Source organism: Bufo gargarizans, chromosome 11, assembly GCF_014858855.1.
Source record: "Bufo gargarizans isolate SCDJY-AF-19 chromosome 11, ASM1485885v1, whole genome shotgun sequence".
Lineage (NCBI taxonomy): Eukaryota > Metazoa > Chordata > Amphibia > Anura > Bufonidae > Bufo > Bufo gargarizans.
This window is the reverse complement of record NC_058090.1, coordinates 1,549,576-1,577,033: the sequence shown is the minus strand read 5'-3', so window position 1 is coordinate 1,577,033 and position 27,458 is coordinate 1,549,576. Positions and strand designations below refer to the sequence as shown.

General features: G+C 43.5%; 1 protein-coding gene across 4 annotated transcripts in view; it reads right to left on the bottom strand.

Annotated features, from left to right (window-relative positions):
- LOC122921949 (pseudouridine-metabolizing bifunctional protein C1861.05-like) overlaps positions 1-27,458 on the bottom strand; it is an 84,289-nt gene that overhangs the window by 21,354 nt on the left and 35,477 nt on the right. For all 4 annotated transcript variants that reach the window (XM_044272291.1, XM_044272290.1, XM_044272292.1 and 1 more), the window contains 6 exons: positions 24,212-24,297; positions 22,489-22,631; positions 21,962-22,021; positions 13,696-13,762; positions 7,239-7,333; positions 5,314-5,442 (listed from right to left, as the gene is read on the bottom strand). In XM_044272291.1, the coding sequence (XP_044128226.1) occupies positions 5,314-5,442; positions 7,239-7,333; positions 13,696-13,762; positions 21,962-22,021; positions 22,489-22,631; positions 24,212-24,297 (580 nt within the window). The remainder of the gene's footprint in view (positions 1-5,313; positions 5,443-7,238; positions 7,334-13,695; positions 13,763-21,961; positions 22,022-22,488; positions 22,632-24,211; positions 24,298-27,458) is intronic.

The following is a 27,458-nucleotide window of genomic DNA, read 5'->3' as shown; positions in this document are numbered from 1 at the left end:
ATGAACAGACCTCAGAGGTAGGTGTGTTCATACACAGGAATACCTAGAGTCCTATCATGCCCTATAGGACCCTGGTACTAATGGCAGGGACGAGACTAATTGTTCCTCCAAAAGGAAGGACGAATAGGAATCTCCTTCAGGCCTTATACAAACAATAGGGAAATGCAGCACACAGAACCCAAACAAAATACAAAAGGGACAGGAAAGACTTAACTTCAAAGGAGCAATGGAAGCACCAGGAACTCCGCCGAGATCCAGACACCAGCTATCCACAACTGAGACTGAAGCTATAAACCGCACAGCATTGTAGGAGAAGCAACAATAAATAAGGAAGGTTCAATTACCACATTAGCAACACCTAAGGCATGGGGTGTGGCCATTACCAGAAACAACACAGACGCCTATTGATCCACAAGGAAAACCTGTCAGATCAAACCATGTGTTGCCAGTCTCACCGATATCCTGCCACCTGTCGCGGGAACGTCCGTGAGAGGTTGGGAGTTTTGGGTTTTACCTTTGTGTCCAGGGGGTCAGAGAAAGGATTGTTTATCTATTATACCTTAAAGGAAGCAAGTGTCAATGGACAATAAGCTGGTGCTAACCTGTGGGGCCGGAAATTTAACTTATTGTACACAGTCTAATCTCTTGATGGCTCTGCATGGATGTCCAATTGGTTCCTGCCTATCATTATGTTCATATTTGTCTTGCTTAGAACACTATAGCACAGATTTTTTTAAATCATTGTGTGATGCACCTGTCTTGATAGCTCATGTGCTGCTAGAGCAGTTATTTCGTTTATGACCAGGTTCATGCCTCCTCCGGCAGTCCATGCACTAGACTGAAATCTACTCCAGCTAATAGCTGGCATAAATGATGATAATATGTGGACATGCCCTCACCAAGCACCCTTTTTGGAAAATGGCAAGAGTGCTGTAAAAATAGCAGTTGCGACTAAATCTATTCACAGTGGCATTTAAAAAGTCACAAAACAGGGTTTTGGTTAAATCCGTGGTGTACGAGGGTGATAGATTTCCCTCTATAGCTAAAAAATCGAAATAAGCTTCTAAACAAACAGTCTACAGAATGTTCTTCTATTGCATGGTTTTCTCTATATTGTGGCCGCTGTGTTTAAATGTGGTATGACTTAACCAAAGAGGGGGGGGGGGGGGGGGGGCAGGTGCAGCACTATGAACTGCCTTTTGCCCTGTGGCATTAGAAGAATTTTGATATCTCTGACTTTTAGTCTAACCAGACTGTCTATTACTCTGTAATTCCTCTAGCGCCGTTCTATGGATACAGTAGGTTTAAAGTTAAAGAGCACACCAAATGCTTGAAATAACTTCTTTATTAACTTTAACTTTTCTTCATATAACACTGCCGCCTCCGCAGCAGATGGTCCATGTACAAGACGTGTGTTGAATAAATTATCATAAAAGGGCGGTATGCATAAGATGGTGGTTCAACTTGTTATTCAACATAAAATAGTGGATATATTTCTCTCTTGAGTATCTGTACTCTCACTTTAAGTTAGTTATGCACTTTATGATCTCCCTGAGAGGTATATCTGAGGTCTAACTAATAGAACTACTTGCTGAATTCTCAATTTGCAGTATGCATTTAGCAGTAACTATTTGCAGATTGGTTGAGTATGATCTGGTATGGTTGTATATAATTTGGATTGCAGTATGGAATTTGAATTGCAAATTGTTTGTATGGTATTTGGTGGAACAGTAAGTAAACACACATATAACTGGTTCAGTATGCAGTTTAAATCACAATACAAATGAACTAAGATGTTCATCATGTGCCAGAAAACCGACCCCAAAGATGCTGGAAAATCTGGAGCAAGAAGCAGCATTAAAAGAGAAAAAGTTCGCCTGGATGTATGATAGGTGGAAATCATACATTAAAGACATTCGTAGAAAGCTAAAGCTTGCTGTCAAGAGAGCAGAGATTGAGATGGAGGCTGACATCGGGGTGCAGCTCCAACTGATGGCTGAAAAGGAAGCTGAAATGGATGCACAACGCCATCACATGGAAGCTGAAATGGAGGCACAGCGCCATCAAATGGAAGCTGAAATGGAAGCACAGCGCGAACAGATGAAAAGTCTGAAAAGGCAGAAAGAAGTTAAGGTTCTGCACTTTGTTTTAACTGATGATCTATCCTCTGGAAAGATCATCAGCTTCTTATCGGCGGGGGTCCGACACCCAGGACCCCCGCCGATCAGCTGTTTGAGAACGCAGCGGCGCTAGCAGTAGCGCCGCGGCCTTCTCACTGTTTACCGCCGGCCCAGTGATGTCACGACTAGTATCAACTAGCGTGGGCGGGGCTAAGCTCCATTCAAGTGAACAGAGCTTAGCCCCGCCCACGCTAGTTGATACTAGTCGTTACGTCACTGGGCCAGCGGTAAACAGTGAGAAGGCTGCGATGCTGCTGGAGCGCAGCTGCCTTCTCAAACAGCTGATCGGCGGGGGTCCCGGGTGTCGGACCCCCGCTGATCAGAAGCTGATGATCTATCCAGAGGATAGATCATCAGTTAAAACAAAGTGCAGAACCCCTTTAAGATTATAGAAGCCAGACTCAGAGTACACGAAGAGGATATGAATCAGAGTAGTCATAGGTTCAAATCTGTACTAAGTGAAAAAACAGACTCCTACTTTCCTTCATACGCCCAGGAGAATGGAAGGAAATCTCTAGCTTGTAGTGAGGAAATAAGTCATTATCTTTCCATCCCTGCTCAGAAAAACAAAGAGAGGCCTAGTCCAATGTTAGGAAAAAGGTGTGTAAATTTACCCTCTATCTCTACCGGAAAAGATGAAGAAAGGGACTCACCTAATTCAGAACTAAGTGAGAAAATAGGAATGGAAAATTCTATTCCTAGATGCCACGGTAATGCTCAGGAAAATGTTACAACCATTGTCCCAGCAAGACCACAGAGAACCATCCTAGCTAGACTTCCCATTCCGGAACCTACTGTATTTTCGGGAGAAATACTGAAGTTCATAGAGTGAAAGGCAAGTTTTAAGATGATCATTGAGCATCATTGCTTCAGTTCAGCTGACAATTGTTTCTACCTTCAGAGATATGTTGGTGGAGAAGCCAAGGAAGTTCTTGAAGGTAACTTCTATAGAAAAGACGAAAAAGCCTACAAGCAAGCTTGGGAAAAATTTGATGCAAGATATAGTCATCCTTTCTTAGTACAAAGAGCCTTTAGAGAGAAACTGAATAACTGGCATAAAATAGGTTCTAAATAACACTTCAAATTCCAAAAGTACGGTGACTTCATGCAAGCATGCAGCAATGCCATCCCACATGTACGAGGACTAGAAGTACTGAACGATTATCTAGAAAACCACAGGATGCTAACTAAGCTACCTGAAGAAGTGGCTTCTAGATAGAATCGCTATGTGACTTAACAGTTAGATCTAGGTAAGGACTTCCCAAGTTTTATAGAGTTCTCTGAATTCATCATTACGGAAGCACGGATAGCATGTAATCCAGTAACAGCATCTTATGTCTTAAAATCCTTAGAAGAAAGGCTTGTGAGAGATATAAGATGCTCAAGAGCAACTAGCTTTGCAACCAACACAGCAGCTAAAGGTCCAGATACCTACGAGAGCAAGTCTAAAGTCACTACTGGGATCAGTACAGAGACAGAACCGACAAATGTTCAGACTACCTTCAAGTGTATGTTCTGTGGAGAGAACCACTCCATACACAAGTGCCAACAATTGAAGAAGTCCCCAGATGAAAAGAAAAAAATTGTACTGGATAACCAACTGTGTTTCAGATGTCTAAGAAAAGGCCATGTTATTAAGGAGTGTAAGGAGGACTTCAATCAAACTGCACATTAGATCTACCTCCAGCTTATACAAAAGATGATATATCTCTAGATCGAGATCGCATACCTACCTGTCGAACAGCCAATGAATGGGAGCACCTATCTGTCATATCTCATGAAATATCCCCGCTGAAGGAGTTTGGTGTTGGACTGTTGATAGGCTACAATTGTCCCGAAGCCTTGGTACTACGAAAGGTAATCACATGAGGAAAGGGTGAACCCTACGCTGTTCAAACTTATATAGGATGGGGTTTTGATGGAGGAAAACAGCAGATCGCAAACTCAAGACAGGGGACAGGATTGTGTCATCGAATATCTGTCCAAGAGTTAACAACTGTAAGTCCAGCAAAAGTAATCAAGATCCTTGAATTTCAAATTTTTAAATTTTAAAAATTTGCATTACGAAAATTCGCATATTACACGATCATTACCTTGCCGATTTTTCGAGTAAAGAAATCGTAGAATATAACGAATATTCGAATTTGCGAATATTTGACGAATACTACAAAATATTCGCAAAATATTGCGAATTCGAATATGACCCCTGCCGCTCATCACTAATCATCTCTAGGTTGTGCCAATTATGGTATGAAGTACCTGGCCAATCAGAATGAAAAGGATTGCCCATCAGCAGCAAATTTTCTGAAGAAAAACTTTTATGTAGATAATGGTCTTATAAGTCTAGAGTCCTCAGACTCTGCAATCAAACTAGTGAAAGAAAGCCAAGAGTTATGCGCAAAAGGCACTTTGTAGTGCTGTGCCTGCCACAGTTGAACTATTTTGGCCTCTTGCTTCCATAAAACACAGCTCTCAGTAGAGTGTTTGTCTGTTCAGCTCCTCTCTCTGGTGAATAATGATTCCAGTAGCTCCTGCTAGGGGAATTTCTCACACAAGCTGTGTGTGAGGCTGGCTGTAATTAGTAAAAACTCCTTCTGTGTGTGAGGCTGGCTGTGATTGGTCAAGACTCCTGCCCAGCAACAACAGTTTAACTGTATGCTTTCTGTTGTTTCTACTGTGTCATTGAGCTTACCTTACATTATATAATAAATCTTAAAGGCATACTATCTGTTCTGCTTCTGTAAACACAATATCTAACAGTTATATGACATCACTGTAAATAACTCTGCTTTTGTCTTTAACACATAAACATAGGAACTGTATTAAGGTTATGGGCAGGTCTTGCTGTATAAACTCACAAGCTATATTAGCAACCTAGGACAGGTCTTAGCTGGCCAGCTCCATGGGGGGGGGGGGGGGTGGTTTTGTTCTATGTCAGAAGCGTTAGAGGCAGGTTCTTACCGCCTAATTGTCAAAAGGCAAAGCAGCCTAATCCCTGGCCATTTTTACATTTCTGAAGTTCACATGGTCTAAGCTTAGGAGCAGGGAGAAGGATGGGCAGATAATATTATAGTCTCCAGAAGACGATTAGATATAATATACAGTACAGGTTAATAACATGTGAAAACCTTACGTGTTTCTCCGTTATCTGCTGGTGAATTTCCATGTCTCCCATTCCAAGACTCAGTTCTCCACTGCCAGAGAAGACTGCGCAGTATGTGGCCGTATTGTGACTCTTCAGATGTGCCACCCCCATCATATCCTGCAAAACAAGTACTGTGTATTTCTACTAGCCACAATAACCTTGCGATGGATTAAAGCACACATCCCAAAAACTTGGAAATATAAACCACTGAGCCTGGGAATGTTTCTATTCAGCAGTTTCTTAGGGCCCATTCACACGACCATAAGCGCTCTGTGCCCATATTATGGACCACAAACTGCGGGCCCACAATATACTGTACGGTACTGGCCGTGTGCACTACGTTCTGCGGAGGCAGAACCATTGAATTGAATGGGTCTGCGATCCACAAGATACGGCCAGATAGGACATTCTATTAGTTCTATTTTTTCTGGAGCACAAGCCCTTGGAAACACTACGAAGCGTATCAGCACTGCAAAAGATAGGACATGTCCTATCTTTTGCTGTATTTTGCGGATCGCAGACATGTGCTCGCGCATTGCAGGCCTCTATTTGCGGTCCGCAGCACAGGCACGCAACCCTTACAGTTGTGTGAATGAGCCCTTAGTTATATGTGTTTTGGGGAAATCTAAGTGACAACTAATATGGCTGCCAAATGAGCATCCACTGGGATTGTTATTTTCATACAGTCCTGAATCTACCTATGCAGCAATATGGGATTAATGCAATATGGGTGTAATAGAATGCCAATAAAACTGCCATTCACAGCAATACAGAAGTACTGCTATGAATAATACAAGCAACTGAATAATTGCAGGTTCAAGTTCCCAAATTAAAAAGAAAAAAAATCAAATCAGCTGAATAAAGTTATTCAAAAAAATTAAACAAAAAATAAAAAAAATCATTTTGTTCTTTATTTTGATCAATTATTTATTTATCATATTACAAAGAAAAAAACTATAAAAAATAAACATAACTGGTATTGCCACATCCACAAATGTATGAAATATTAAAATATCATATTATTTATCATGGACAGCGAACATAGTAAGAAAAAAAAAATAATAGTACCAGAACTGTTGAATAAAAAATTATCAAAAAATCACATGAACACAAAAATTGTATCAATAAAAACTGCCGCCACACTAAAAGATAAGTCCACATAGCTCTGTCAGTGGAAAAACACTGCAGAGTGTTCTTAAGAGCTCATGCCCACGATCGTAAGGGCTCAGTGCCCGTATAGTGGTCCGCAATATACGGCACTGCCCGTGTGCACTCCATGCTGCGGATGAGGACTCCTTGACTTGAAAAAACAGCTAAAGATAGGACATATCCTATCTTTTATGGAACGGATGCATGGACTGGAAGCCCATGGAAACACTACAAAGCATTTCCGAGGGCTTCCGATCCATGCCTCCGCACCGCAAAAAATAAGACATGTCCTATCTTTTGCCACATCTTGCAGATTGCGGACCCATTCAAGTCAATGGGTCCTCATCTGTAGCATATTATGCACACAGCCGATGCCTGTGCATTTCGGACTGCTACTTGCGGTCCACAGCATGGGCATGGGGCCCTTACGTTCGTCGGCATGAGCCCTTAGAGTGAAAAAAAGAGTACTATAATTACCATTGTTGCTATCCATACTCCAATATTGCACTGTGATATACTGTAGAATTGTGCCTTGCTGCTATTTGTACTACTACCCTTATCATCCAGTTAGTAAAGAGAGATCCAGCTATCAATGTATTCATACATTTCCATTGGGACAAACACAATGCAGAACTCTAAGATGACAAGTCCTCTTTAAATCTGTACACCATTGTCTAAAGAGGAACTATGCTATAACAGCAAAAAATATATACTATAGCCCTTGTAATAGATCTGTTTTATATATGGGTGTTTGACAGACTCACCATGTGCGAGCAGTACCGAAAGACGGAATCAGAGAGGTCGTCTTGTCCTACGGCAGATATGAAGAGGGGTCTGTAACCAAGGCGGCTCATACAATCTGAAAACGAACAGAACATACCAATATTTACTTTTCTACTACCAAGCCAATTTTTAGCCATTAGACCACAGGATTTTTTATTTTTATTTTTTTTCATTTTTCCATCACCAGAGTCTTAAACCCAGACATTTTTTTTTCCATTTATGTGGCCATATGAGGGCTTTTCAATAGCATTATTTTGGGGTGCATATAATTTTATTACCTTTTTCAAGAGGAATGGAAAAAAACAGCTGTTCCATCATTGATATCATGTTTTACATTTTGTGCCATTCATTGTGTAGCACAGGGGTGGCCAACCTTACAGACACAAAGAGCCAGAAAAAAAATCGTATGACTGCCAGGAGCCACAAGCTATCCGTTTACACAGATATGCGTGCACACGACAGTATTACTGCAATTGAGTTATCAAACATTTAAAAGTGCATTTAAACCACCTTTCCTACCTGTAATGTAGACAGCTTTAGGCCCCTTTCACACGGGCGAGTTTTCCGTGCGGGTGCGATGCGTGCGGTGAACGCATTGCACCCGCACTGAATCCTGACCCATTCATTTCTATGAGACTGTGCACACGAGCGGTGATTTTCACGCATCACTTGTGCGTTGCGTGAAAATCGCAGCATGCTCCTCTTTGTGCGTTTTTCACGTAACGCAGGCCCTATAGAAATGAATGGGGTTGCGTGAAAATCGCATGCATCCGCAAGCAAGTGCGGATGCGGTGCGATTTTCACGCATGGGTTCTAGGTGACAGTCTATTCACTGTATTATTTTCCCTTATAACATGGTTATAAGGGAAAATAATAGCATTCTGAATACAGAATGCATAGTACAATAGTGCTGGAGGGGTTAAAAATAATAAAAAAGTTAACTCACCTTCTCCTCTTGTTAGCGCAGATGCCGGTCTGTTCTTTATCTGTGGGCTAAAGGACCTTTGATGACGTCAGATCACATGCTCCATCACCATGGTGATGGACCATGTGATTGGAGCATGTGATCTGACGTCACCTCAGGTCATTCAGTCCACAGCTAAAGAACAGAGTGGCATCTGCGCGAACAAGAGGAGAAGGTGAGTTAACTTTTTTATTATTTTTAACCCTTCCAGCACTATTATACAAAGCATTCTGTAGTCAGAATGCTATTATTTTCCCTTATAACCATGTTATAAGGGAAAATAATACAATCTTCAGAACATCAATCCCAAGCCCGAACTTCTGTGAAGAAGTTCGGGTCTGGGTACCAAACATGCGCGATTTTTCTCACGCAAGTGCAAAACGCATGACAATGTTTTGCACTCGCGCAGAAAAATCGCGCATTTTCCCGCAACGCACCCGCCTCTTATCCGGGCAAAAAACATGACGCCCGTGTGAAAGAGGCCTTAGGCTACTTTCACACTAGCGTTCGTCGGTCCGCTCGTGAGCTCCGTTTGAAGGGGCTCACGAGCGGACCCGAACGCAGCCGTCCAGCCCTGATGCAGTCTGAATGGAGCGGATCCGCTCAGACTGCATCAGTCTGGCGGCGTTCAGCCTCCGCTCCGCTCGCCTCCGCACGGACAGGCGGACAGCTGAACGCTGCTTGCAGCGTTCTGGTGTCCGCCTGGCCGTGCGGAGGCGTGCGGATCCGTGCGGATCCGCCCAGACTTACAATGTAAGTCAATGGGGACGGATCCGTTTGAAGATGCCACAATATGGCTCAATCTTCAGGCGGATCCGTCCCCCATTGACTTTACATTGAAAGTCTGGACGGATCCGTACGAGGCTATTTTCACACTTAGCTGTTATATGCTAAAAATAATGCAGACGGATCCGTTCTGAACGGAGCCTCCGTCTGCATTATTATGATCGGATCCGTTCAGAACGGATCCGATCGAACGCTAGTGTGAAAGTAGCCTTAGTGAGACTTCTGGCAATCTTTGTTTTTCACAATGTGTTTCAAGATTTCTCAGATGACCGCCCCATGCACAGATGACTGCCCTATGCTCAGATGACCGCCCCATGCACAGATGACCGCCCCATGCACAGATGACCGCCCCATGCACAGATGACCGCCCCATGCACAGATGACCGCCCCATGCACAGATGACTGCCCTATGCTCACATGACCGCCCCATGCACAGATGACCGCCCCATGCACAGATTACCGCCCCATGCACAGATGACCGCCCCATGCACAGATGACCGCCCCATGCACAGATGACCGCCCCATGCACAGATGACCGCCCCATGCTCAGATGACCGCCCCATGCACAGATGACCGCCCCATGCTCAGGTGACCGCCCTTATGCTCAGATGACTGCCCTATACTCAGATGACCGCCCAATGCTCAGATGACCTCCCCATGCTCAAATGACCGGTCTAAGCTCAGATGACCGCCTTATGCTCAGATGACTGCCTTATGCTCAGATGACCGCCCCATGCTAAGATGACCACCCCATGCTCAGATGACCACCCCATGCTCAGATGACCGCACATATGCTCAGATGACCACCTTATGCTCAGATGACGGCCCATATGCTCAGATGACCTCCTTATGCTCAGATGACCTCCTTATGCTCAGATGACCACTCATATGCTCAGATGACCACCCATATGCCCGCCCATATGCTCAGATGACCGCCCCATGCTCAGATGACCGCCCCATGCTCAGATGACCGCCCCATGCTCAGATGACCGCCTTATGCTCAGATGACCGCCCCATGCTCAGATGACCGCCTTATGCTCAGATGACCGCCTTATGCTCAGATGACCGCCCATATGCTCAGATGACTGCCCATATGCTCAGATGACCTCCCATATGCTCAGATGACCACCCATATGCTCAGATGACCACCCCATGCTCAGATGACCGCCCCATGCTCAGATGACCACCTTATGCTCAGATGACCACCTTATGCTCAGATGACCGCCTTATGCTCAGATGACCACCCCATGCTCAGATGACCGCCCCATGCTCAGATGACCACCTTATGCTCAGATGACCGCCCATATGCTCAGATGACTGCCCATATGCTCAGATGACCTCCCATATGCTCAGATGACCACCCATATGCTCAGATGACCACCCCATGCTCAGATGACCGCCCCATGCTCAGATGACCACCTTATGCTCAGATGACCGCCTATATGCTCAGATGACTGCCCATATGCTCAGATGACCTCCCATATGCTCAGATGACCACCCATGCTTAGACGACCGCCCATATGCTCAAACACACTTGGTGTGCTGGGCAGTGGCACCTGCGAAAAAAAAGGCAGAGCAGCAGTGGCAGAGAGACTGAGGCCAGCAGCAGCCATTTCAGTCAGATTAGAGCAAAAGCTGCAGAGTGGCTGTAATCGGACTAAAATGGCTGCTGCTGGCCTCAGTGAGTATCTCTGCCACTGCTGCTGATTGAGTGCCCACTGTCCTGCCCTGCTGTCCACCATTAACATTCATTAAAATTTACTATGGAGCTGGAACCAGGTCCTCCTTGCTTGCTGCGCCACTTCTTGACGCCCCCATAGACCCAGCCTGCGGTCTGATGAATCTGGCTGCTGGGCTTGCACTGGGAAGATTATGGGCGGGCATTAAGTCACACATAAACACAGTCACAGATGGGGGGGTGTGGCCGTGGGCGGGCACATCGGCGGCTGGTGGCGGGGTTAAGCACTGCAGCTTCGCCTTCTCTGCCTGAGGAGGAGGCGGAGCTGCAGTGAGTGACTGAGTCACGTGGCCGCTCTCGGCGCTCTGAATCCTCCAGCCTTCCACTGCTGCAGAGAGGAGAGTAATCACTGGCCGCACCGCTCCCCTGCGAGCCGCAAATGAAGGCGCAAGGAGCCGCGGGTTGGCCACCCCTGGTGTAGTACATTACTTTTATATGTATAGGTTTTTTATGTTTTACTACTTTTGCTAATTAATAGCAAGTCATGCAAAAAAATGTTTTTTTTGTTTCAACCTTTCAAGAGCCATAACCTTTTTTATTTTTCTGTCTATATAGCCGTATAGGGGCAAATTGTTTGGGGGGGATCAATTGTGTTTTTTGGGTGACACCATTTCAAGGTACCTATGAGGCTAGTATCACAGTATCTGGCAGGCTATTTGGGCAGAGAACAGCCTGTCAGTCAGACAAAAACCTATGCACGCAACATTTTTTGACCGTCAGAATCCTGACATATTTGCTAGGTACTGGTCAGATCTCCGCCAGATCCCTTTATAGTCAATGGGACCGGTGGACACTGCTGTAACATCTAGCTATGCCAGATCCAGATCCTAGTGTAACAGCCTGCCAGAGACAACGGCTCAGATGTGAAAGAGGCGTTAGTTATTGATTGACTTTATTAAGTTGTAGAGGGGATGGTAATGGAAAAAAATGCAGTTCTGCCATTGTTTTTTGCACTTAAAATTTACGACGTTCACAGTGCGGCATAACTGGCCGGGAGCTCCTCCTACTGGTAAGTGACAGATCATTAAGCAATGCGCCGCACAGACCTGTCATTTACCAGTAGGAGGAGCTCCTGGCCGGTCACAGACATCGCAGCTCGCAGGTAAGTATAATGCTTCTACAAATTGCTAAGTAACCATGGCAACCGGGACTGCAGTAGCGTCCTGGTTGCCATGGTTACCGATCGTAGCCCCAGCGATTACACTGGGACTCCGATCGGTACTCTCCGCTGCCACCAATGATAGGGGGGGAGATTTTAATTAGGAGGGGGGAGGGCCCACTGGCCACCAACGAGTTAACTAAGGGGGAGGGAGGGGGGGGCCGGCCGCGCTGGCCACCAATGAGTTAACTACAGGGGAGGGAGGGGGGCCGGCCGCACTGGCCACCAATGAGTTAACTACAGGGGAGGGAGGGGGGCCGGCCGCACTGGCCACCAATAAGTTAACTACAGGGGAGGGAGGGGGGGCCGGCCGCACTGGCCACCAATGTGTTAAATACAGCAGGGGGCAGTCATGTACACAGTTATTTTAGTATATTCTAACCTGAAGCATCCCCATCACCATGGGAACGCCTCTGTGTTAGAATATACTGTCGGATCTGAGTTTCACGATCTAACTCATATCCGACAGTATATTCTAACATAGAGGCGTTCCCATGGTGATGGGGACGCTTCAAGTTAAAATATACCATCGGATTGGAGAAAACTCTGATGGTATAAAAGGGACTCCTGACTTTACATTGAAAGTCAATGGGGGACGGATCTGTTTGCAATTGCACCATATTGTGTCAACGTCAAACGGATCCGTCCCCATTGACTTGCATTGTAATTCAGGACGGATCCGTTTGGCTCCGCATGGCCAGGCGGACACCAAAACGACTTTTTTTTCATGTCCGTGGATCCTCCAAAAATCAAGGAAGACCCACGGACGAAAAAACGGTCACGGATCACGGACCTACGGACCCCATTTGCGGACCTTAAAAAAAACGGTTGTGTGCATGAGGCCTTATGCTGTTAACCAGGCAGTTTAAATAACATGTATTATGTAGGTTATGGTGAACACAGCAATGCTATATGTGTGTGCTTTTACCAATTTTAAACAATATAAAACTTTTTATGGAAAAAATTGTTTTATTTTATTTTTTCCTTTTTTGTTTTTGTCCCATTGTGGACCAATGCATTATAACTTATCACTATAATAGTGACAGGCTGGCTATTAGGCTGTGGCATATAGTTATTGCAGGACCTTTTTTAGGCCCCCAGCTGCTGCGGCAACATATTGGCAATCTGCAGTTATGTTCATGGGGAGACCAAAAGGGACTAAGAAAGTCCACTCCCTCTACCTGCCTTGATCACTATTGACTGCAGCATCTAGGATGTTAAACTGCTGGGATTGGAATTATCTCTGGTCCCGGCCATTACAGAGGCAGCCCAGCTGTCAGTCAGTGCAGAGTTTACTATGGAACAACTGTTATGCAGGCTTAATGCAAGCCTACCTGTACATGCTGTACAGTTATGCCATGGATGTTTAACAGCTTAAGGATACTTCCAAATGTCTAAATTCAATGCTATTTACATTTTCTATACATATTTTTACAGTGCTCTGATACAAAAACCCCTGCATAGATTAGCATTCTGTCAACCTGTAGCTGCTCCCTCTAGTGGTGGCTGCAGGAAACAAGATTTTTATTATCTAATCCTGCAGATTTGGAGCTCGGTATCAAGAAATTGGAGCCCCCACTGTGAAAAGATAAATAAAAATTCAACATTAGGGCATCTAAATTATGTTCTACCAGACCTAGGACTACATGTCTGATCTTGGTGGTGATTACTGAGTGAGCTCAATAGCTGGACCACCACCAATATTCTAAAGTAAGAGTATGGGCCGCCAAAGCATGACCAGTTCTTAGTGTTTGTCCTTGCCAAGATGCAAAATTGTATATCCCCCTTTACCTGCCAGGTTCCTGCCCACACCTCCAAAGGACTGATGGACTTGACCTGGATTAGTCTGTCCTCCAAACTGCAAAGGTAAGCAGAACAGAATCAGAACTGAAGATATACTACGGCTGTCATGAATGGTTGATAATAGAGACCAATAACATTAGACTGTACAACAAATGGAGATACGATAGACAGTAGAATTAGTGCCCTTTTAACCACAAGTTTGTGACAACCCTAATGTCATATGAATGATCAGAAAGTCCCAGATTTCCATTTTAAGGCCAGCAAACGTCCCTTAGGACAAACTTCTCTGCTGACATCAAATAGCACATAATAAAAAGCAGAGTTAGGCCTCTTTAACACGGGCGAGATTTCCGCTCAGGTGCAATGCGTGAGCTGAACGCATTGCACCCGCACTGAATCCGGACCCATTCATTTCTATAGGGCTGTGCACATGAGCGGTGATTTTCACGCATCACTTGTGCATTGTGTGAAAATTGCAGCATGCTCTATTTTGTGCGTTTTTTCACGCAACGCAGGCGTGAATGGAGCTGCGTGAAAATTGCAAGCATCCGCAAGCAAGTGCGGATGTGGTGCGATTTTTACGCACGGTTGCTGGGAGACGATCGGGATGGGGACCCAATCATTATTATTTTCCCTTATAACATAGTTATAAGGGAAAATAATAGCATTCTTAATTCTTAATACAGAATGCTTAGAAAAATAGGGCTGGAGGGGTTAAAAAAATATATAATTTAACTCACCTCATCCACTTGTTCGCGCAGCTTGGATTCTCTTCTGTCTTCTTCTTTGATCACCAAGAGGAAAAGGACCTGTGGTGACGTCACTGCGCTCATCGCATGGTCCGTCACATGATCCATCACCATTGTGATGGATCATGTGATGGACCATGTGATGATCGCAGTGATGTCATCAAAGGTCCTTTATCCAGGTCCGGACGAAAGAAGAAAGAAGAGAAGCCAGGCTGCGCGAACAAGTGGATTAAGGTGAGCTAAATTATTATTTTATTTTTTTTAACCCCTCCAGCCCTATTTTACTAAGCATTCTGTATTAAGAATGCTATTATTTTCCCTTAGAACCATGTTATAAGGGAAAATAATACAATCTGCACAACCTTGACCCAAACCTGAACTTCTGTGAAGAAGTTAGAGTCTGGGTACAACATGCAGTTTTTTATCACGCGCGTGCAAAACGTATTGCACTTGCACGATAAAAACGGAACGGAACGCAATCGCTGTCAAAATTGACTGAAATTGCGTACCTACTCGCGCAGGTTTGCCGCAATGCACCCAGGACGCATCCTGGGTCAAAACGTGACGACCGTGTGAAAGAGGCCTTAAAGGGTTTCTGTCACCAGAAATACCTAAATTAAACTGGCTGACATTAGCTAATGTCAGCTGAACCTCACTAACCTATTCCTAGTTTTATCTATACCCCGTTACTCCATAAATGTAACTTTTATAATATGCAAATTAGCCTCTAGGAGCAGGGGGGGTGTTGCTACTGCTCTTAGAGGCTTCATTCTCCCACCTCTGTCTCCTCCCTCCAAGTCTTGATTGACAGGGACAGGCAGCGTTCGCATCCTCCTGCCGGCCCTCAGTGCATGGTAAATCTCGCGCCTGCGCCGTGCCGTTCAGCATTCAGCACAGGCATAGTGCAGGAAGGACGCTCAATGGTGGCCAAATGCCTTACTGAACGTCACGGCGAAGGCGCGAGATTTACCATGCACTCAGGGCCGGCAGGAGGATGCGAACACTGCCTGGCTCTGTCAATCAAGACTTGGAGGGAGGAGACAGAGGTGGGAGAACTGAACCTCTAGGAGCAGGAGCAACGCCCCCCCGACCCCCCCCCCCCCCCCCTGCTCCTAGAGGCTATTTTACATATTATAAAAGTTACATTTATGGAGTAACGGGGGCATGGATAAAGCTAGGAGTAGGCTAGTCAGGTTCAGCTGACATTAGCACATCGCTATTGTCAGCCAGTTTAATTTAGGCATTTATGGTGATAGAAACCCTTTAAATGCAATCCAAGCATTATAAATAAAGTTTCAAGAGCTCTGGCGGACAATATAGCTGGTATTTTCTCATAATTTCAATAAGCCGCCTATTTTTATGGAACAGTTTATGGGAAATTATTTTCTGGTATTCCTAACTTGAGATCATGGGGTAGATTTTCCAACAAATTTATTGATGGACAGCAAGTTAAACATAATGCCCTTTTACACTGGCCGATTGTCAGGAAGATTATTGGGGACAAATAATCTGATATTCTGATAATCCGCCTATGTCAAGTTGTCGCCGAACACCCGATGAATGAGCGAACAATGTAAACTGGACTTAAAGATTTGCTTAGTCATCACTCCACACCCAATTCTTCATGTCCTGGACACCAGAGGAATCTATAACTGGAAACATACTAGACCTTAAACCAAATCTTCACCTTTTATCGTCATGTCATTTTTAGGTCTACCATTCTGTGCAAATTAATTTTATACTTTATACATATATATTCTCTTTATAGTGATCAGCGCTCTGTATTTCCAAAACTTCCCTGCGTAGACATAAAGTAAAAGACAAAATTCTCACTGTCTGCAGCCACCACAAGAGGGAGCACAGGAGTAGTATAGACTAACCAGCTTTCGGCAAACTCAAAAGTGACAGGTGCCATGCCCGTTTTCAACCCTGTGACAGCTGTTCAGAAACACGTCGGTGTATGTCTAAAAATAGCCTGGTCAAGTCCTGAAATAGGACCCTTGACAAACAGCTGGTCACATTCTGTATTTGACAATAGCTAATTGGTCCTTCTATCTAAAAATCTAAATGATAATGCATCTAATTAACTCATCGCAGAATCAGTGTCTAATTAACTATCTAACTCAAATCTATCATTTAATATTGTTTTAATTATGTACGACATAGGATCAAAGACATGTCAGGGCATTTTTATCTATTTTATCTATTATCTATCTATCTAACAATTTCTATCTAACTACCTATTTATCTATCTATAGCCGCAGACATGTCATGGCACGTTCTAAGATATAACTATCTATCGGATATCTGTCTAGCTATCTATCTACGCGGCGCCCCATTTTCTGAAAAACGGCGACCCATTATGCGAAGCGCGTCACGGCATGCTCAAGCATGCTGAAGGTATGTTTAACATGTCGTAAGATATTATTTAAGAGCGCTAGCAGATGTTAAGAGCGACAGCCGCGTCACCCCAACTTTTTCCGGGGCGCCAATTTTGACCTCAAGTACCCGCTATCGACGACGAGTCCTAGCGGTTTCTGCAATTTTAACTAATCAGGATAGTGTATTTATTGTAAAAAAAGAAACGGCAGACATTTTTTATTTAAAAAGTCATTTTACTTAAAAAAAAATTACACAGGTCTGCGACTAAAAAGCTGTTTGATTATTTTCATTTAATTTCCATGTATTTTGATGTGCTAAAAACAAATAAAATATAGAAAAAACTCCTAGATGTCATGATTTGCCACAAAATGCAAAATTGTCTTAAAATGTATCAATTTTTTTTTTAATTATATTATGGGTTTTAACCAAATTTAAAGTCCAAATTACTATTAATTAATTCATATAAGGGCATTTAAGATATAAAATGCTAAAAAAAAAGGGGTTGTCCAAGTTATGCAAAAAAAAATAAAAATAGCACTGTAAATCTGATGGTCAGCAATATATACATAAGCTAAGCAAGTTTTAGGGAAAAAAATTATATTTCCTAATTTCCCTAGTTCTCTTCTTGGCCCTTTGTTTTTATTTGCAGGTAAACAATCTCTGCCCCTCCCCCCCCCCCTCCCCCTGTAAAGGGGGTGAATACAAGTGCTGCTCTGAGTGACATGTCTGACTACTGGGATACTCAGCAGCATGCTTAATGTGTAAGCCTCAGCCCTGAGTCTGTGCTTCTAATGGTAGAAGGGGCTAAGGGGCTAATCTTTCCTGAAGACTCTGACTTTGAAGATGATACAAGACCAAAATTGTTTTCTCAGGAAGAGATGAATGATTTGGTAAGAGACTTGAATCTTCCCAAAGATGCCGCTGAGTTACTCGGATAAAGGCTGAAAAGAAGGAATTTATTGGTGCCTTCCCATAAAGTTCTTCTACCACCTCTCCACATACAATTGGGATTGATGAAGCAATTCGTAAAATCACTTCCAAGAGATGGAGAATGCTTCAAATACTTGGTCACCAAGTTTCCAGGCCTGTCGGAGGCAAAATTGAAGGAAGGTGTGTTTGTCGGACCAAGAGTTTGTCAATACCATGACGGATCCTCAAAAAGAAGGGTGGATTGCATTTAAAGATGTCGTACAGAACTTTTCAGGCAATAACAAAGATCCTCACTACAAAAAGATCGACGGACGAATGCTGAAAGCATTTCAAGCTTTAGGTTGCCTGATGAGTTTGGAAGTGCATTTCCTCCAGTCCCACCTTGACTACTTTCCTGAAAATTTGGGAGCTGTGAGTGAGGAACAAGGTGAACAATTCCACCAAGACATTAAAGAGATGGGAAGGAGATACCAGGGAAAATGGAGCATTACAATGATGGCAGACTACTGTTGGATGCTTCGGAGAGACATTCCAGATGCTACTCACAAGCGTAAATGCACCAGGAGGAGCCTCACAGGGAAGAAGAATCGAGTTTAGTGTGTGTAGGTGAGCTCATTTCAGTTCAAAAAAGGATTTTCATGAAAAAATTGTAATAAGACTTTAATTTAAGAAGTCTATTTCCATTTATTTTGAGGTATTGCCTTATTTAACATAGTTACCGAAATTGTCAGGAAACGTGATGTCCTATGACGAAATGGAGGTCATTTTCGGAATCAGCGCACCAAAAAGAGTTAAAAGCTTACTGTAAGCAGGATGTGGAAGTCTTGAGAAGGGCTTGTGAGTGTTACAGGGACACGATTATGTCCATGACTGAAAAAAGCAGCAATATGTTAAACGTGAAAAGAAATACAAAATAGTCGTTAAATGTATTGACCCGTACTTTTTGGACGGTTACGTGTTGATTAACAGAATGCACACGGCCTTTGAATTTAATTTAAGGAGTGTTTTTAAAACGGCTGCCCCATGTGCTATAATAAGTTTGACCGCAACGAGCTTACTAAATCAACCTACGGACAGCTGTACTGTAACGGGGTTCCGAAGGTGCACTCGGTCTCCTATTAGCCGCAGACCTGCTGCTTAGCTTCGGGAGCGAGGATCTGTGCTTGGAGGGTGGAGCGCAGTGGTCACTTCCCTACCGCCTGTGTGTGTGTGTACGCGACCGTTACATGTACCACTCTTTCTTAGTCAAGAAAAGCCAGCTACAGAGAAATGGCTTTACAGTCCACGTTATGTGGGAACACGAGTGGCGTGAAATGATTGCTAGTGATGAAAGGGGTCAAAGACTTTCTGTTTAAAATGAAATTCCCAATACTTTTGGACAATCGTGACTCGCTTTAAGGAGGCCAAACTAACGTCATTAAACTTTTTCACAAGGTTCAACCCGGGGAAACAGTGCATTATTACGATTTCACGAGTCTGTACCATTTTGCTAATAAAGCTAAGATGTATCCCGTAGGACACCCAGAAATAATTTACGATAATTTTGGAAACATCAAAAAATACTATAGTGTTGCCAAAGTTAAAGTGTATCCGCCCAGAGATTTATTTTTTTCCGGTCCTGCCTGTAAAACTAAATAAAAAACTAAAAACTTTTTATGAAGAAGGCGTTTGCTTGCGGCCAGTCAAAATAGCTGTAAACCCCGCAAAAAGACAAATTTCAAAACTTTTCCTAAACTCTTTGTGGAGAAAGTTTGCGCAGCGACCTGACTTGCCGCATACCAGCAAATTCACTGATCCTGACAAGCTTTTAAAATAAGTGTTTGTACCGTACTACGATCTCTCCGAGGTTAATTTCATCGACGATGCGACGACTGTAGTCAATTGGCGGCATGTAAAAGAACGCTACACGCTCAACAAAAACACAAAATTTTTATAGCCTGTTTTACAACTGCCTACGCACGTCTTGAATTATACACACTCCTAGACAGACTACAAGAACGTTGTCTTTATCACGACACAGACTCCGTCATATTCGTGAGTAGAGACGGCTATTGGACCCCTCCCTTGGGCGATTTTCTCGCCGAGCTAACTAGCAAAATACCCGCCGACACGTACATCACCGAGTTTGTATCTGCTGGTACAAAGACTTATGACTACAAACTCAACGAGAAAACCATATTAAAGGTTAAGGGTATAACTCCAAACGTCGCTAAAGCTTGACTTGGTAATTTTGACAGTTTAAAAGACCTTGTGCTGATTTACTTGCGCAATCCCGTTTGACCATAGAGACGAGACCGTTACGTAAAACACAAAAGTACGTCTACACAAAGAGACGATTGATGGATGACTTATGACGTTACCTTTCGGCTATTGAACACGACGACGCAATTTCGACACACATTTTCTTATACGTTAATGTCGCACAAACCCGAGAATGTCATTTGTTTTTACGCGTGTTGGCAACACTTTGATGTATGTAAAAAATGTATTTATATGTAGCGGTTGATGATGTTTTTATTTCCTTTACATAACTTACAGGCGCCTTGGTTATCGTTGTAAATTTTTCTTTGCTGTTATATAAAAAATGTTTTGTCGTGTACTGTCTGATGATGTTTTTATTTGTTTTTACTTTGTTACAGAAGATTTGGTTATCGATGTAAAATTTACTTTGTATATGTATTTTTGTGTGATATCTGATAATGTTTTAAATAAAATGACTTTTTTAAATAAAAAATGTCTGCCGTTTCTTCTTTTACAATAAATAAACTATCCTGATTAGTTAAAATTGCAGAAACCGCTAGGACTCGTCGTCGAGTACTTGAGGCCAAAATTGGCACCCCGGAAAAAGTTGGGATGCTGTGGCTGTCGCTCTTAAAATTGTGTACATCTGCTAGCGCTCTTAAATAACGTCTTAGGACATGTCAGAACATGCCTTGAGCATGCTCGGGCATGCCTTGACGCGCTTCGCATAATGGGTTGCCGTATGTCAGAAAATGGGGCGCCACGTAGATAGATAGATAGATATTAGATCGTATATAATTAAAACAATATTAAACGATAGATTTGAGCTACTTAATTAGACACTGATTCAGCGATGAGTTAATTAGATGCATTATCAGATAGATTTTTTTAGATAGAAGGACCAATTAACTATTGTCAAATACAGAATGTGACCAGCTGTTTGTACAGGGTCCTATTTCAGGACTTGACCAGGCAATTTTTAGACATACACCGACGTGTCTCTGAACAGCTGTCACAGGGCTGAAAACGGGCATGGCACCTGTCACTTTTGAGTTTGAAGAAAGCTGGTTAGTCTATACTACTCAAAGGAGTATGAACAGTATGCAGTAAGCTCCTAAACTCCCTCTAGTGGTGACATCTGGTTCTGCTGGGGATTTGGAGCTCTATTTAGAAAAACAAAGCTCTGAATGCTTTTAAAGGGGTTGCTCAGGATTTTGATATTGATGGCCTTTCCTCAGGATTGATCATCAATATCAGAATGGTGGGGATCCAACACCCCACAACCCCAAAAATCAGCTGTTTCGCTGTAGCTCTGGCATTGGAAGTAGACATTAGAACTACACAGCTCTGTCCATTGTGTAGTCAATGTAGCTGGTAACTGCAGCGCTACCCTCATTCACAAAGAGAAGAGCACTGCAGTTACCAGCTCTGTCCACAACGCAATGATGGCGCTGTGTACCTCCAGGGCTGGAGCTACAACAAAGAAGCTGATTGGCAGGGGAGTGGGATGTCCGACATTGATAGCCTATCCTGAGGATAGATCATCGATATCAAAGTCCTGGAATAGCACAATTTTGTACAGAATTGTCTACGTCTGGGGTTTCCTGTTCTGGGTTCCTCTTATTAAGTTTTGTAGTGGGATCACTATGACCAATGACAAAATCTTACTCAGTCTTAATAAATTCCCTCCTGTGTGTTTTAATATCTTGTCAAAATTTCTGCTTGTTGTCAGTGAATAGATTCTTGTTTAGAGGCTGATAATCTGAACAAAACAAATGCTACACACAGCTGAGGGTTTGCTATAACTGTATATAGTGTAGACGCCCCATTGTAAACTGTGCATATGTGTCAGTGCATACTGTCACGGTGGAGGAGCTCACCATAATTCATAGACCAATGCAAATGATTTCAGATAAAGGAACATTTCCCTTTACAATATAAATGTATCATACCTCCATGTTATCCTGAGCTGCTTTTGCAATGAAGTCCACATTGATACCTCCGATTACAACCTAGAAATGAGTAATGTCTTTGAGTAATATACATTTTTAAGACAGACAGAGAGACAAAGACTACGTTCACATGTCCGTTATTGAACTTCCGCAGTCCGTTCCAGCAGACGAAGAAATTACCAGGATTACTGTAGCTGGTATTTATGGTGTGCACGAGTGGATCCCCATTGACTCTAATGGGATCCAATGGGGATCTGGCAGATTTCCGGCATAAAAGAATGCAGGATTTTTTGCCCAGCCAAAGCTGGCATTTATGCTGGAAAGCCCCAAATCCCCAGTAGATCCCATTATAGTCAATAGGGATCAGCCAGTGCGCTGCCATGTCCGGCTATGCCAGATAGCGTAACTCCAGGTCTCTTCCTCTGCCAATAATAATAGAGATGTGAACGTAGCCATACAGGTAGACAGACAGATGATAGACAGACGTGAGATAGACCAGTTAGGCTAGACAGATAAAATTATCTCACCGGCCTGGAATCAGACAGCTTGTCCCCCAGTCCCTCATGATGATGTAAATCCTTTCCTTTGCCTCCTTTAGGCTTTTGGATTTTGCTCAGGGCTACAGCGATGCGACTTCCAACCTTGGCATTATTCTTTATGAGAGCAATATCTTGATGACCATTAAGGAAATATATTTCAAGTGTCACTGAGCTTTCCCAACACTTTTGTATCAAAGGATTTTATCAGTGGGGGATCTGAGACCCTCACCGTTAGCTAAAACAAGAAGAAAGAAGAGCTCACATAGAGCGCTCTCTCCTCACTGCAGGGGACAGGGTCAAGACGGACTCGTGGACTTTCTGTAACACTTTTTTAAAGAGTTTGTACCATAAATTAAATTTTATTCTAAAGTGTATTTTCATCAATTACTCTAGCTCCCATTCCTCCTGGGATAGTTTTTTTTTTTTTTTTTAAATTTTTTGAGGTAAATTTTTAAATTTACCTCATTTGCAGTTCTCTCTTATCCTCCATGTTTGAATCCTAGTTCCTGGTTTGTCATGCGTCTGTGGTCCCATCATGCCTTAGGGCTGAGAGATGTGTCCTGACATCAGCACTAAGGGTACTTTCACACTAGCGGCAGGATGGATCCGACAGGCTGTTCACCCTGTCGGATCCGTCCTGCCGCTATTTCGCTGTGCCGCTCCGCCCCCATTTACTATAAGGGGGACGGAGCGGCACGGCGAAATTGCGGCAGGACGGATCCAACAGGGTGAACAGCCTGTCGGATCCGTCCTGCCGCTAGTGTGAAAGTAGCCTAACCTAGCCCCTTGTTCTTACCAATGACGCTTCCTTGTCCTGCAGTACAAGGCTCCAATACAGGACATAGCCTACAGCAACTGAATATCAAAACTGGTTACATAGAAATGACCCTCACCCAATCTATAGATGGAGTAGAGGGTGCCTACAAAGAGTTTCCCTCTCTCTAGTGGACCTGGCACTATATGATTTCAGTAGGAACCATGTAATGCATCTTTTCCCCTGCAGTGGCACTATAGGGAACTTGTACATGTGGTGTTGGGTTCCTCAGCAGATTACAGTCTCTCAGCAGTGGGTATACCCTGTAATACATTTTTTGGGGGGTGGACTCTTCTAACAAATTCCCCAAAATAATTCCTTTAAGGACAAGAAAGCTATTCCATCATGCCTTAGGGCAACGATATGTAACCTGACATTAGCAGATCATGTGACACTAACCATGACCCTTGTTTTTATGCTTCCTTCAGACATAGGAGCACATTTATTAAGACTGGCGTTTTAGACGCTGGTCTTAATAAACCCCTGCGCTGGCGGTGGATTGCAGAAGTTATGTAGAGGCGCCGGCTTCTGCATAACTTTAGCGTATCCACCGCTGATTCTAAATGTAAGACAGCGTCCTAGCTGTCTTACAGTTAGACCATTTTCTACGCCTAAACCAGATGTAGAAAACGATTAATGAGACGAGCCTGCTGCCCTGTCCACGCCACGCACCCTTTTTTAGACCTGGTGTCTGCGGGGAAGAAGTCGCAGATTCTGCTGCAACATGGCATGCAATATAATCTCCACTTGATATAAGCCACAAAAGTCAAACTGTCTGTTCATAAATGACCCCCATAGTCCAGGATAAAATGAGGCAGATTGATTGTCTGGAACCTATGTACTATATAATCAGATAATTAAATGCGTAAAAATATGACCCCTATTAGTCAAGGATACTGGAATCAAGGGATTTCCCTCCAGTAATCTCATTTACTCTGCGCAGAAGGAATGGGGTCACCTCTTTTCCCACAATGCCTTGCAGCCTGATATAAAAAATATACAGACTTTAGAAAACACAAACACACTATAGAAAAAAATATAAAAGTTCCAACCTTTAATCATAAATCCAGTAGACTAGAAATTATGAAGTCCAGAACCCCAGCAAAGTGTATGCTTCAATTGCATTTTGGTCTCATTTCTGTAGGTTCTGTGACTACACAGGTAAAATGTATGCACTGTCTGATAAACTGACAACTATTAATGCTAGTTCACCACTTTAAAGAGCCTCTGTCAGCATAATCAACCCTATTAAACCAGGCATACTGCATATTAGGGTTGATCATGCTGAATAAACAATAGCTTTCTTTTTTCTGTATGTTAAACAGCTGCAGAGATATATGTGTTTGTATTCATATGCAAATGTATATGCTGGCGCACAAGAGGGCAGGACAAAATCATTGGGGCACTGCTTTTGTGCTGAGCTGAGGGAAGAGTTGTGTTCTAGAGCTGTGTCATAGCATGTACATATCATATACACTACTTACTATAGCCTTACCTTGTTGAGAATTATTATTTTTTTCCTTAGAAATCTAATACATATTACTGATTTTTTAATAGGCACAATATATGATTATAAAGAAACCAATAATATGTATTAGCTTTCTAAGTATAGAAAACAACTGTTCTCAATATGATAAGGCTGTAGCGTGGAGCTAAGTGGTCACCTTTGCATGTATCCCCTATTATAATTAATACTGAGAAATATATAAAGAAATCTTCTCTTCTTGTGTGTCTCAGGAGTTGAGCCATGTCCCCCTCCTCCTCCTCACTGTGGAAATTATAAGGCAGCAGGCTGAAGAAGGAACCTTAAAGGGAGTCTGTCACCAGATTGTGACCTTATAGACCGCTTACATAGCGCTCTAGCATAGCAGTCTCTGATTCTAATGGTACCTTTGATGTGTGCTTCTGAAGTTCCCCCAAGGCAAAAACTGACTTTTATTCAAGGGATCGCAAGTGCCCAGGGCGAGGTTCACCTTGTTGGAGCCCAGGCTGTTCTGCCTCTTTTCGCCATATCCCCGCCCCAGCCTCTTCCTCTGCCCGCCCCGCTCTTCCTTTGCGTCCTCCTTCTCTGCAGCCGAATCCCGCGCCTGCGCTATCCATTGCTTGGCCGGGGCATGCGCACTGCGATGCCCATTGTGGGTGTATCTGGTCCGCCTCCTCGCCGCTGTTTCTCGCCGTTGGCCGGCGCATGCGTAGTAGCTACTGCGATGCCGTGCCCACAATGGGCATCGCCGTGCGCATGCCCCGGTCAAGCAATGGATAGCGCAGGCGCGGGATCCGGCTGCAGAGAAAGAGGATGCAAAGGAAAAGCGGGGCGGGCAGAGGAAGAGGCTGGGGCGGGGATATGGCGAAAAGAGGCAGAACAGCCTGGGCTCCAACAAGGTGAACCCCGCCCTGGGCACTTGCGATCCCTTGAATAAAAGTCCGTTTTTGCCTTAGGGGAACTTCAGAAGCACACATCAAAGGTACCATTAGAATCATAGACTGCTATGCTAGAGCGCTATGTAAGCGGTCTATAAGGTCACAATCTGGTGACAGACTCCCTTTAAAAGAACACTAAACACTAAACTCCCATGGTTTTACATTGCCACATTCCAAGAGTCATATTTTTTTTTTCTGTTAATGTGTTTGTGTGTGGGCTTGTTTTTTTTTTCAGAACAAGTCGTATTTTTTTTTAATAGAAGAATTTTGGGGTACATATAAATTACAATAATTTACTCTCACACGGAGACTTTACAATGCAACCAGCTCATTGCTGATATAATGTTTTGGTGTACTCAATATACCAAAGCATTATTGCCTCTAAGCATCAAACAGACAGGCAACCTGTCGACTGTGCCTTTACCACAGGCTTATAATCATGGCAGGCCCCAGGGGGTCTTTGTTAAGCTCCTAGCTGTCCTGACAACCCATATGTGCCCTGTGATCGAGTAGTGGGGTCAGGGTCAGGACGTCGGGAAGGCAAAGGTATAGGGTACCACATTGCTACACATAACGGGGGGCACAATCAAGGCTGTTCAAAGCTCATAGTACATATACTGGCACTACGGGGGCATTATACTGGTACTATAGGAGGGCGTGGAGGAGCATCATATACTGGCAGTACATAGGGGGCATTATCTACTGGCACTACAGGTGAAGCATTATATACAGGCACTACAGGAGGGTATTATATATACAGTATACTCGGACTATGGAGGCTAGTCAGAGTAGCATACATTATGGCACTACAGAGGGGGGCATATATATACTGGCACTATGGAGGGGACAGAAGAGCATTATAAATTGGAACTATGGAGGAGCATTATGCAGTGTTCTACTTAGTGATCTGCGTGGGCACTTTGAACCTTGTTATTTGCCAATGTAATGTATTGTCATATGTACCCTGTATAATCCTATCACAGGCTGGTTGGGTGTTATTCCAACCCTTTACCCCTAGGTGGTGCTGTCATCACTTAGCTAGAACAGGATATAGGAAGTAGTTAGTCAGTGAGAGTGTGTGTCTGAGAGGAGTCAGGAGAGGAGCAGTTCAGCCCTACTCCATCATGTAGCTGCCAAGTCTACATCTGAATATAGGGAAAGTCTAGTGAAGGTGAGAGCTACCTTAGCCAGTGGACTTCACAAGCACCAGTGACAGGGAGAAGCCTAAAAGCGCCTGGACACAACTGGACGATTATTGCGAAGAATTATCCTTCTAAATGCCTTCTGGGACATAGTAACCCTGAATACTTCTGTAGCGCATCCTGCATAAAATAATGTAGCAGAGAGTTTGCCTGCCACAAGGGAGAACACCTATTGGATTGCTCAAGATAAAGTAAGGAAAGCATTATATTCAGTACCTGAGTGCCAGAGCATAGACAGATATAGAGAGAAGGAAACTCCTTAAAGTACAATTGCCAAGCCTGTTATAGGATTACAGTGGATATTATTATTATTATCAACTTTGCCATCTAAATGAACTGTATTGACTACCAGAGACAAGTGATTCAAGTAAAGGTTCAACTGTTTTATTACAACTGACTCCTAATCTTTTACATCATCAATCTTTGCACCTAACACCAAAGCACCTCAAATACTCAACTACCATCTGGTTGGTGTTCCCTGCAATAGAGAGTGCCCCGGAGGATTTAGTGTGGTCTTCCCC